This window comes from Amblyomma americanum, chromosome 1, assembly GCF_052857255.1.
Source record: "Amblyomma americanum isolate KBUSLIRL-KWMA chromosome 1, ASM5285725v1, whole genome shotgun sequence".
NCBI classification, from domain to species: Eukaryota; Metazoa; Arthropoda; class Arachnida; order Ixodida; family Ixodidae; genus Amblyomma; species Amblyomma americanum.
Genome location: NC_135497.1, coordinates 300,496,634 through 300,510,000, shown reverse-complemented (window position 1 = coordinate 300,510,000; position 13,367 = coordinate 300,496,634). Strand labels below are relative to the sequence as shown.

General features: G+C 47.7%; 1 protein-coding gene across 1 annotated transcript; it reads right to left on the bottom strand.

Moving 5' to 3' along the window:
- Positions 1-645: 645 nt before the first annotated feature.
- Positions 646-6,121, bottom strand: LOC144098280 (uncharacterized). Its single transcript, XM_077630794.1, has 4 exons — positions 6,051-6,121; positions 4,391-4,687; positions 2,691-2,831; positions 646-912 (listed from the first exon to the last, which is right to left on the bottom strand). The coding sequence occupies exons 1-4, from the start codon at positions 6,054-6,056 to the stop codon at positions 679-681; spliced, it is 678 nt and encodes a 225-aa protein (XP_077486920.1). The 5' UTR covers positions 6,057-6,121; the 3' UTR covers positions 646-678.
- Positions 6,122-13,367: the final 7,246 nt, after the last annotated feature.

The window sequence follows — 13,367 nt, the reverse complement described above, 5'->3', positions numbered from 1 at the left end:
CAGCTGCGATAGTCTCGAAAGCCGCGTGCTTCTTTCCTCAGGGTGGCGGAGGTCACCGCTGTAGGTCCGCGAGGAAGCCATTAATGTACTGGCCTTAGAAGGTTACGGGCGGTAACAGGCGCCCGCACCATTCAATACAAGTATTTTGGGGTGTCCGCAGCGCTAATTTCACCTCTTTAAGCTAGACGTAGCATACACGGGCAGTCTCTTCATTCGCTGTTTTTTATTCTACGGAGCTTTCCTGTGCGCTTCGCATGGTTGGTCCTCCGTTTATTTGTCGCTAGAACGGCTTGAACGAAGTCTCATAGCAGCGTTTGACACAGAAATAGTCTAAACCTTAATGCCCCAATTCCTAGGTTAGTAGCCTATTTGAATGTGCGCCGATATTCTGGACGGAAAAGGTGGCATCGACTAATCGCGAGGCCTTCACCACAAAGGTCAGTTTTACGTTGAGCAACAAATATTTACTCAGGCGTCTTGATTTACAAAATTACAAACGGTGCTCTTCGACTCCCTCCTCAAAGTGGTTTCCAAGAAAGCGTGGATGGAGATCAACCTTTTTTTTTATTTGTGGTAAAAAAAAGCAGCTCCTAGAGGTTCCATGAGGCGCCATGGCATCTTTGGCGATTTCATTGGGCACCCTACTATAACAAACATGTATTCCTCTTTCATTGTGCTTTAGCCCCTGGTACGGTCCATTGGGGGCCGGTTACCATGCGCGACTTGAGCTGCTACGGGCTGTGCATCCAGCTGAGCCTGGAGCTGTGCCGCCATGCTCGCGGAGCTCCACCGCTTCGCGATGATCACGATGCTGACCAGGAGCGCGAGGCCGCAGCAGTTTATCCGCACAGGCGATCCACATTCGCCGAAGGCCACCGTGTGCAGAAAGGACGGGATGTATTTCGGGTACATCTGTGAAGATTCGGCGCTGCGCCTTAGAACGTACGCACAAAGATTGATTTATATAAAATAGATCAATAAAGGCGCGGTCGTAGCCTGGGCGGCGATAACAGAGAAGTGATAATATACATCTGTAGTTCAGTGTTGCGACAGGGAAGATACAAACATCGCTAACGGTGTTGAGTAGACTCATTCGGATAGTATGGCTTGTATAGGTTCGTCGTAAAGATACTTGGCCTAGTGCTGCTGAAAGTCTCCATTAATATGAGAACAGAAAAGAAAACTGAACATTTTCGAAACAGTTCTTCTAAGCAAAAGTCTGTTAACAGATGTGTTAGTGAAATGAATATATTTGAAAAAATCTAGATGAGAGGCGGGATGTGATAGCAATCATATCAGCCGATATATGCTGTTGATTGTTTAGTGTCGCTTATGCTTTGGAAAATTGAAGACAGGAAAGTCAATCCAGCCGATTGGCAGCACCACGTTTGCTGACATGAATGACTAGCCTTTTCTCAGCTTCTCGTCTGAATGTTCTTCCGTTCATGCGTCTTGAAAGAGCTGCAGGCTTCCCTACTGAAAAATGTATATAGGTTTTAACAGGTCAGCAAATAGGATTATGGCACATTTGGTTTGGCTTTATAGGATGGACGTCCCAAAGCGGCTTAGTCTATGAGGGACGCCGTAGTGGAGGGCTCCGGATAATTTCGACCCCCTAGGGTTCTTAACGGGGACTAGCAATGCACAGTACACAGAATTTTCACATTTTTCTTCGATCGAACTGCTACCGTAGTGGGCGGGTTCGAACCCACGACTTGCATGCGCTGTGTGATGTAAGTGCGCGGTAATTAACCACGGGTAATGGTAGTTATACGGAGCCCTCCACTAAGGAGTCACTCAAAGGCTGAATCGCTTTGGAAGCTTCATCCTGTAACGTTAAACGAAATATGCCATAATCATATTTGTCTCCTATTCAAACCTGTACAGATTTTTCAATAGGGTTTTCACTGGCTTTTTCACGGCTTGCGCTTTAGGTTTGAAAAAAAAACGTACTGCTTAGTGACTCTCCTTCCTTTTTCTTTTCTGTTGCCAAGAAAAAGAAACAACTCTCTTAAAAAATATTTGACGTCGAGCACGAATTTTACAACCAGAGGGACTTCGTGTCTTAAAGCAGCAATGCTTATGAGATCTGATAGGTTGCCACCATTCTGCACTGATGAAGGCGTCTACTTCAAAAGTCAAGGACACACAGGTCTTGTTAGGTATGGCAATGGACATTTCCAGCGAGCTGAATTTTCCTTTACCACCTTCGCCTCATTCTCTTTACATTTTACCTCTTCGTTAAAATAATCGACTTTATTTTTTTAGATCAACTTAAAGCTTCAATAACACTGACGATGCCAATATTGCTATAAGAATAGATATTATCATTAGAGCTGATTCTCCGCTGGCATTATCAACGTGCTGATAAGTGGTATTTAGTCGAAAGCCTTGAAGGCAAGTGATATGTTTTGGATACGTATACTGGGCTTGCGGCACCCCTAAAGATGAAAGGGTCTTTAGGTGAACACTAGGGCTGTGGTTACCCCACAGAGCGTTTCACAGGTAAAACAATTGTGCCACAACATGGCGGAAAAGTGAACCATACGCCTTGAATATTTCAGGCCAGAGCTCTGTGTGGAAGAGATAAAATCAGTTTTTAATCTGTCTACTCGAAATTTGAAATGTCTCCGAGGAAACAGGTGTATTACATCAGCTGGCAAATAAAGTAACGCGGAACATACACCAACCTGGAACAATCCAAGGACAGGTAATTTCCGGGAACGCATGGCCGCCTGCTCGTCCAAGTAACGGCCGAGCTTTGTGGCGGCCTCTACCTGCTGTCGGCGCACCCACGTCGCGCTAGCACAGACAAATCCCACCGAAGCACCCTGCGTTGAACGCATCTATCAGAAACGCCTGATGGCGCTAGATGCAACCGCCAAAAGCGAAAACCTCTACGAGAGGCGCAACCAGTAGTTGGAGCAGTACTTCTACTGAAAGTGATGTTCTACTACGATGAAATGAGTCTGCCTTGAAAGCGTTCTCTGATACGCAACACTTCATATTATAATATATCTATTATATACAATGGGCAAGTTCCAAGTAACGCCATATGTACCGCTACGCTTGTGTTCACGCCATTAGTTTAGTGCTGATTGTGTTCCAGACCTGTCAGGCCGACTTGGCCGGCCGGGCTTTTTAATTCATTGCTGTTTTCCGAGTAGTGTTCCGAAGTAATGTATGTCGCAGCAAGAGGCTCATTGCAGATACTTTCCGTCGTTAGGCTGAGCAAGTGTCGTTTGGGGTGAACTTTTGCACTCAAGCCATAAAGCCTATTTAGAAAGCTGTCGTGACAGATACGTGAGGGGAAAAGTATGGCATATCAGAACAGTTCACTTGAAAGCACAGATTGTGAAGAGGGCACCGTTGGCTTTTATATGCACTCTGCACAAAAGATCATCGAGAAGATTGGAAGTTACTGTTTTCGGAAATAATCAAAAGCGTCCTTGCCACAATATTCCCTTTAAGACACAAACTAAATGCTGATCTCAACGCCCACCAATTGTACGCATCCCCGTTGTGCCACTTTTCACGTACAAGTTCTGCGCTGCCACCTTTCGAGCAAAAAGAAAGCCTTTTTCATAAGTGGGCTGACCACAGGATCTGCTTAGGGGCCACGAAGCGTGCCCATTTTCGCATCGCAGACTTCTCGGAGGTGAGACTAATGTTGAGCATTTCCACAGGTGCTAAAGAGCGCCGCTGCACGACTTGAAAGCGAAGATACTGTGGGCTACATATTATTACCAATAGTGTACACAGAGGGTGTTCCATCTAAGACTACACAATTTTTAAAAATAAGCTTTTTGAGTTAGAAGAGCGCTTTTTGAGACACAGCATTGTCAGCGGTGTATCACATCAGAAAAGCGGCAAGACATGCTAACTAGCAAGATCTTTTTGACTATTGCCGTTAGGCTTCTTAAGTATTACCAGGCGTGTAGTCCGCTGTAAGTGATATGCATGTCAGTTTCTAATATTTCAAAAACGCAGTTATACTCGACGCTGTGGCCCAACAAATTTCACCTATTTCGACAAGATATCTGCGCTGGAGAGGTGGCTTTGCCTGCAAACTTCTCAAAAGGACACACATTTTGAGGCGATGCAACCAACATTTGTTGGGTCACAGCACCGAGGGTAACCACGTTATCGAAATTCTAAAGAATGATACGGGTATCACTTATGGTGGGCTACACGCCTTTTAATAATTAAGAACCCTGAATGTAACTGTAAGAAAGTTAACTATTAAATATTAGTTAACCAGCCTTTTAGTTAGGCCGTCTTAGCTGTATTCTGCTGTGCTCCACCTCTGACCATGCTATGCCGAAAAAAGCGCTTTTCTAACTAAAAAAAGCCGATGTTTAAAAATTGTGTAAAGTGTCAGGTAAAACACCTTGTCTAAGTGAATAGGGCTCTGAGGTCCTCCGGCGCCGGCTCTCGCATGCTCGCTCGTCATTGTGCCTTGGTCGAAGCAGAGCACTGGCAGCACGGCGTGCAAGAAGGCGAACGGCGTCGCGAGGACCGCGTAGGCGACGAGCTGTCGTCTGCTGCACCGCACGGAGGCCGCGAACCCGGCGACGATGGCCAGCAGCGCGGGGAGGAGACAAGCGAGCGGCCGCATCCTCGGCTGCGGCGGCAGCAGCGGGGGAAGCGCTTGCTCACTTTTCTTCCACCAATCCAAGGGCGACTCCTGCGTTCGACAGTGATAGGGCAAAGGCTGCACCACTGGGGAGGACCCGAAGACGCGACAATCGCGACTGTCATTAGCCGAAAAAACGTCGTTACCTCAAGGTTGCGCAACTGGAATTTTGTGTTCTCCCGGAAACATTAAACGCTCGATAACGTTTCCTAACGAATTGTGTACTGTATAAAAGTACACCTTCAAATTTTTAAGCGCCTCGGTGAAGCCGCAACGTGTTACATTAGCGCCCTGCCCAGGCATAAATACTCCTGTAAGGCGAAATGAATGTCCATAACAAAAATCTCGTGCATGCGACTAAATGAAGCCTTGAATTCCTTCGCCGTGTACTGCAGGGAAATTGTTTGGTTTTATGGTTTTATGGGGGTTTAACGTCCCAAGGCGACTCAGGCTATGAGAGACGCCGTAGTGAAGGGCTTCGGAAATTTCGACCTCCTGGGGTTCTTTAACGTGCACTGAGATTGCACAGTACACGGGCCTCTAGAATTTCGCCTCCATCAAAATTCGACCGCCGCGGCCGGGATCAAACTCGCGTGTTTCGGGCCAGCAGCCGAGCACCATAACCGCTCAGCCACCGCGGCGGCTCTGCAGGGAAATGGTGATGCTGCACTAGTTCATCCTGATTCCTTTTATTGTTCTGACATTGCCAGTACCAGCACATACCAGCCTTACCAGCCTTTGCAGCAGTACCAGCCTTTGAGCTATTCCTATGGATGTTCTCGAGAAACACTTGAAAACAAACAGGAATGTTCGAGAAAAGAACAAAACAGACCGTAGGGACGGTGCAGGCCATTCAAGAATGACTGCTGGTATATATTCTGCCAACTAAAGAACTAAAATATCTGTAACTATTGCAGCATGACCTGGAAATATCCCGACCCTATTGCCGCTCCATGCCGGAAGATAAACTTGCACACAGGTTAAAGCGGCTTAAGAATATTGTCAATTACCTCGGACACCTCTCATTAAGCATGGTCGTTTGAAGCGACCCAAGTACCACACATTTGAACTCCACTAATCAGCGCCTCAACACTCCATCCTCCATAGAAACTGCATGGTTCGCTGTACCACCCCGGCCTGTAATTCTCATCTTCCGTCATGAGGTAACGAAATAAATGCGCCAGTTAGCGCACTCAGTGGACCGGCCCTCTCGGAAACGTTACTGAGCATGACGTGCTCACTAGAAGCGCCCTGGTGACTCTATGAACTAACATCCAAGCGACGTATCCCTTTAATCGTCACGTTCATTATTCTGGTGTTCACCGCGCTCTTCACGTGGATATTTCTGTCTGCGTGTCTCCAAAGCGGTCGTAAGCACCTTGAGGCCGCCAGCTTTTGCGTCCAGGGTGATTACCTCCATCTCCCACCGTTGGCCTCTTCTAGTCAGACCTTGCTTCGAGCGAGACAGGAACAGATTGCCTTCAGCTGCAGTCAGCGACGTCTTACCGCGTTTTAACTCGTCGTCTTCGATTGGATAGCGCCACTTCCTCCTCGTCGTCGTGCTCAATGCCAGTATTTATTTATATGCTTATAATCTGTCTGCTCGAATGAGGATACACATATTAAAGAAAACTGATGCATAAGGGCGTTTGCGCGAGCTTCACAATATAATATTTGAAGCACCGACTCATTTGTGCGAGCACAGGTATTGCCAGTGCTCGGCTTTATTCTTGGCTTACAATTTTACGCAAACCAGCAATTTCTTACACATATGCAGGAAACCTATTCTAACAGTATACACTTTGCATCACACTGTTGTACATACTGTACCAGCCCATCTGTTGTATGTTGAGTCAAACACATAAAGTTTCGGGCGTAGCACTTGGAGTGCAGTAATGCAACATTACTTACTGTTGATTGACTGTAAATCTTTTATGTTAAATAGTGCTAAAACGTTTCTTATGAGATTGTTATACTATCTCATCGGCAGTGTATGTGCATGCATTCTCATTTTGGTATTCTAGTTTTCATATTTGTTCTCAGGAAATGCGGGCTGAGATGAATTCGTCGATATGACACGCCATGAATTCCCTGCGTAGAAATGTATCAACAACAAATCGATTACTCCTTGAAAGGAAGCATATTCATTGATACCGAAGGTAAGCGCAACTCTTTGCGTAAGCACAAATGATTATTCTGGAACGAAGTGTATATTCCTCAATAGGATAGAGTGAGGTTATTATTCGTGGCCGCCTTGGCAGCCCATTGGATAATATTTTGAGAGAGATAGGAAGCCGACGCCATCTGACGAAGCAAAGTTACCGACACAAAGATATCCCGATCAGCGTTGATCGTGATTGCGTCACATGGAGGAAGGAAATGAGAGGTGGTTACTTCACATTTTTTGAAGCCGGCACCCCCTGCTCCTCCCCACTTGGACGCAGTCTTTTAGCGCTTGCGCATGCGCAGCAGGCATTGCAGCAGACGACGCCGCTGCGCCCAGCGTTAGCATTGGCTGCGCCGTCGGCCAAAGACCCCCCGTATTCCTTGCGAAAGCGCGTGACTTCTGGCACACTCTTTGGCGTGCAGCTCGGATAGCGAGGGCCTCCGTTGAGTTTTCCTTCCTCCATGTTGCGTCATGAGGCCACCACGAAGGGTTACCAATCGTTGCTAGCTGTCAGGCTGAAGGCAGGAACGGTTGTCGCTGCGAAAACCATCATAAAGTGCAGTGCAAAGCTGTCGTGCAGGTGGCGTAAAAATGTGAATCTTCATATCCCTCGAACTCCTTTCAAGAAGTTAACGTCAGCCGCTGCATGTGTGTGTTTCTGCATGTCGAATTCCACTGTTCTTAATATGAAGGAATGAGCTACTGTTTCGGTTCATCGTCGTCACCCTCAGTCAGACACACCCACTGCAGGACAGAGGACTCTCCCATATCTCTCTAGCCTTGTTCCGTGCCTGCTGTGGCAGTGATAATCCCGCAAACTTCGTAATCAAAACAGCCCACCTAGGTTTCTGCCACCCTTCTCTACCATTGTCGTCTCCTGGAGTCCAGTCCGTTCCTCTTAACGACCATTGGTTATCATACCTCACCATTGGTTATTCGCGTAATGTGCCTTGCCCAAGCCCATTTCTTCTTGATTTCGACTAGGATGTCATTAACCAGGGCCGGTTCCCCGACTTACTCTGCCCTCGTCTTGTCTCTCACCGTTACACCTTTCAGTTTCAATTTCGATAAAACTGTACTTTTGTTTTAATTTCTTCCCGTTTTATTCTTTCCTGAAACCATTGCTTCGCGGTACTATCCAGGCATTCACCACATGCAAAAATCCAAGGAAAGCTCACCCCTTGACGCATCGAGTCTCAGCGCTATAGCCGGTTGTCGATCGCCTTCTTGAGCACGCACCTCTCGTTTGAGCTCCACGTCCTAACGTGCAGCTGAAGGTCGCGTCTCCGTACCCCTATTCGACGTCACAGCTCACAGGGCGTGATGAGCCAGGCGTTTTCGAGCAGCGTCCCGTTCTTCCGTGACAGGCTTTTAAGTGGCAGGTGACCGCAGCTCTCCCTTCTGGTCTCCTTACGCAACACTTTTCCGAGCACGTTCGTCTCGCTTATATGCCGCGTCCAGGGCATGAACTTGTGATTCTCAGCGCGGTTCCGACTTGCCTGTGGTACCCGCTGTCGCCGGAACACACCTTTTCCGTGGGCGCTGCGGGTATTGACTCTAAAAGAGGCATTGATGAATCACGCATGACGCGTTGTTCTCTTCCGAACGCTTTTGCTCGGCCGGCAGCATATGTGAAGTGCGTCCAATTCACCATGCGGTCGTCAACTGTGGCTCTCTTCCGAATTCTTCTCCAGCTGATACTCTCCAGCTCCCACCTGTGCTTGTGGCCACGTGATCCCGGACTCCCAAGTAAAGACGCGAACAACGCGAAACTGGGGTGACTTTCCTGCAAAAGCTAACGGTTAAAAAACTCTCATCGCGCCTTTACTTAAATCTTTTTTGAACCTCAACACAGGCGTTCACAGAGCATCTGAGAAATGTTTCGAAGAGTTTCGCGGTATTTTACGATGGCACATTCCATACGAAAATACCATTTGCGCGGAAGAACACAAAAGACCTGAACTTGTATCGAAAGCTGGGCAAGTTGTCATAGGTTCCTACTGCTGGATAAACAAGAAAGAAAAACGCGGACAAGAAAAACATGTAAAAACGGCGAAGCATATTCACAACTGCTCACTGCAGCAAGAAAGCTAAAAATAAATAAACCTAAAATCTGATCCAGACAGCCACAAATGTCGGACGGCACCAGACAAAAACTAAAAACATGAAGACACGGAGAAAAACATTTGACTTATTTGCCGGACGCATTACCTAATGCGAACTTGAATTCTGATTCTGCAAGTGCAATAGAAACCCGAATCCCCTTCCTGCCACCACCTTGCCACCATCATTGACCTTTATGTTCGAAAATGACTGCTGACTTCTTTAATGCTTTAAGACTTTGTACAAAGTTGTGTACATTGCGAACTCACAGCTTTTCCTCAGAGTGTGATCTACTTAGGTCTGACGTCTTTTTTTTTTCAGGTGAATGTAGCATTATCCCGTCCCCATGTCTGCTGGCGGCCGCCAGCGTGCGACATCCCATTGCCCTCCGCACCTGTGTATTGTCGTACGCTTCTTAATCCCTCTTCGCCTCGTTGTGACTCCTACTTCCACTGGTCGCCGTCTCAACGACGCCATTCTCGCTATCCTCCGGTCACCACCGCTACAAGCGGAAAACTAGGCGCTGCAGTTCCAGAGGCAGGAACTCGCCGTCAACGACCGTCTCAAGCCCTATTCCCTCTCCTGTCAATATCGTTGAAATTCTTAATGAAAGTGTTACTGGTGATGCGCTTGATGACACAGGTGCTGCCACCTATGTCATTAGTCGCAACCTGTGCCGCACGACTCCGCTTTCTGACATTTCGCTTCGAACCGCCAGCGCTAAACACATTCGACCTCCAGCAGCGTGTACTGTCCGCCTCATTATCCATGATTTCTCCTACACAAATGAGCTCATCATTTTCGCCCACTCCTCTCACGAGATCGTCCTCGGGTGGGACTTTCTGTCTGGGCATCACGCTTTCATCGACTGCACACATACCCTCATTGATTTGTCACCGCTGTTTTGGAAGTTTTCCTTGTTACCGCCGACGACACCGGCGTGCTGGCTTTCTCTTCTGTTCTTGTGCCTCTGACTTGTGCTGGCCTCTCTGACATAGTGTCCTTTATACCCTTTCTCTCCTCTGGGCTCATCGCAAATATGTTCTGCTCCCGCATGCCGTGTTGATAATTTCTGGTGGTTGCACGTTGCAAACTTATTGCCTTGTTCCTAATTACAGGCACAGCAGTGCACAAAAGACGGGGGACACAGTAGACAAACAAGGACGAACAACATTAACCTTGTTCTTCCACTGCGCTTCGGGAGAATCGCTTGGCACGGTGAATGTCATCGATCCCGTCGACGCTTCTCCTGTCCTTGATGCCCCGGACGCGGATCACATCAACACTCTTCCTCCGCCCATAGTAGTCACTGACCCGACCTCACCGATATTTTTTTTTCCTTTTCCGTCGATGCGGCTCCAACGCCTCTCCAACGCGCCAAGCTCGTCGCCTTGCTTCGGTGGTTCCGCGCGTCCTTGGGCTCACACCGAACATCGTTGCGTCGTGAAACAGATGTTAACCACCACATCGATACTGTAACTCATGGTCCTTTGTGCCAGCGCTCCTACCGCGTCTCCGCCGCTGAGCACCGTATCAATAATACCGAGGTGAGCGACATGCTACATCGCGGAGTGATCGAGCCTTCTCACAGCACGTGGACTTCTGTTCTGCTCGTAAAGAAAAATTATGGCTCCATCCGATTCTTCGTTGACTACCACCGGCTAAACAAAATCACTCTAAAGGACGTCTACCCTTTTCCTTGGATCGATGACGCCCTTGACTGCCCGAAGGAGGCGGAGTACTTTTCTTCATTAGGTCTGCGCTCTGGGTGCTGGCAGGTGCTGATGGCAGAGGTCGATCGCCAGAAAACATCTTTATCACGCCTGACGGCCTGTACGAATTTAATTTCATGTCTATCAATCTGTGCAACGCCTCTTCTCGCTTTTGAGCTTATGATGGCCAACATCCTCGAAAGGCATTTGGCAGGCTCCCTGCACCTCCTGGACGATGTTAGCATCTTCTCGAAGAACTATCCATCTCATCTTCTTCGCCTCGAGGGTGTGCTTGGACGTCTTAGCGAAGCTGGCTTGAAGCTCAAACTAGTGTCCCTTTGCCGCCCGACCGCTGACCATCTTGGCCCCGTCATGTCCAAGGGCCGCGTACACCCGGGCCCTGCCAAGCTTCGTGCCGTTACTGATTTCTCGAACCCCACATCATTCAAAGAACGCACAATATTCATTGCTCTTTGCTCGTACTTTTGCTACTTTGTCTGGAATTTTCGTGCAATTATCGTCCCCTTGACGCAACTTATCCATGGCACCGACGAATTGTCGGCTTGGTCTCCGGCGTGCGACAATGCTTTTAAAACGCCACGCCGTCTACTCACGTCCCGTCCGATCTTGTGTCATTCAAACACTTCCGCCCCTACAGAACTCCACACGATCGCCACGGCATCGGTATGGGTGCCGTTCTCACTCGGCGCAAACCTGGTTTCAATGAGTGAGTCGTGTTTTGCGCCAGCGGCGCACTAACAGAAGCGGAGACTAATTATTCAGTCACGAAGAATGAATGCTTGGAAATTATTTGGGTGCTCACTAAATTTCGACCTCATAGGGGCGCCCATTGAATGTTATCACAGATAACCCTGTTCTCTGATAGGTGTCCTCTCTCAAACATCCATCCAACCGCGTCGATTATTGGGTTTATTGTTTACAGGATTACGACATTCGGGTCATTTATCGCTCCGCTCATAAGCATTGAGATGACACTCTTTCACGCTTCTTTGTGCATTCTGATACTGAACCTCTCTGTATCTCCGGCCTCACACCTTCTATTGACACCATTGATATGGCTTCTGAACAGCGCACGGATTCTTGGGAAGAGTGCGTTCTGGATTTCTTAGCCAAGCGCTTCTCGTGCCTCCCTTCTAGGGCTCACCATAATCAAGGACATCACTTCGTAGTTCGTGGCGAGCTGCTTTGCCATCAGAACTACCTACTACCCGGTGGTCGCAAATGGCTGTTTTAATTCAATGGCATCTCCGCTCCATCTCCGCTGCCAGGAGCTAATTATCAGGCAAGTTATGAAGGAAAAAGTTGCTGGTAAGGATCACGTAACATCAGATCTGTTGAAGGACAGAGGGGAGATTGTGCTAGAAAAACTAGCCGCCCTGTATACGCAATGCCTTATGACCTCGACCGGACCAGAAGCGTGGAAGAGCGCAAACATTATCTTAATTCACAGGAAATGAGACGTCAAGGACTTAAAAATTAGACACCGATCGGCTTACTGTCTGTTGCCTACAAGGTAGTCATTAAGGTAATCGCAAACAGAATCAGGACAACCTTAGACTTAAATCAACCAAATGCTCAGGCAAGCTTCGGCAAAGTATGCTTGACAGTAGACCATATTCACAGTATCAATCACGGGATAGAGAAATGCGCAGAATATAACCAACTCCCTATATATAGCCTTCATTGATTACGAGAAAGCATTTTACTGCGTGGAAACCTCGGCAGTCATGCAGACATTGCGGAATCAGGGTGTAGAAGAGGCTTATGTCAAAATACTGGAAGATGTCTATAGCAAATGCACAGCAACCATAGTCCTCCATAAAGTCAACAATAAAATTCCAATAACGAAGGGTGTCACTCAGGAAGACACGATCTCGACAGTGCTATTCACCGCCTGTTTACAGGAGGTATTCCGAGGCCTGAATTGGGAACAGTTCGAGATAAGAGTTAATAGAGAATACCTGAATAATCTGTGATTCGTTGATAACATTGCCACGCTGAGCCACTCAGGAGGTGTACAGCAAAGCATGATCAAAGAGTTAGACAAGTAGGGCAGAACGGTGGGTCTAAAGTTGACATGCAGAAAACCAAAGTGATGTTCAACAGTCTCCCGAGAAAACAGCAGTTCACAATTTGTAGCATGTTGCTGGAAGAGGTAAACGATTGCGTCTACTTAGGGCGCTGATCTGGATCATAAGAGGGAAATAACTAGAAGGATAAGAATGAGGTGGAGTGCATATGGCAAGCTGTCTCAGACCAAGAATGGCAAATTGCCAACGCCCCACAAGCGAAAAGTATACAACACTGGTACCTTACCGGCACTCACCTATGGGACATAAACGTGGAGGCTGAGGAAAAGGGTTCATGTTAAGATAAGAGAAACGCAGCGAGCTATGGAAAGAAAAATGATAGGTGTAACTTTAAGAGACCGGAAGCGGGCGGAGAGGCTGAGGCTAAAAAGGTGCGTAAATGGCATCCTTGTCTAAATCGAGAGGACGAAATGGGCTTCGGCAGGGCATGTAATGCGCAGACAAAATAACCGCTGGTCCTTAATGGGTCTCTGAAAAGGGTGTTCGAGGTTGTCTATAATATACGTTTCATTATGCGGATACATACCACCGAGTGTTCGTGCCGCGCACAGATCTGAAAAGCGAACCTATCATTTACAGTATATGTTTTTTTTTTTTAATTCGCGCTTCCGTGCCTCGCGGCGACCTGCAGTGCTGGG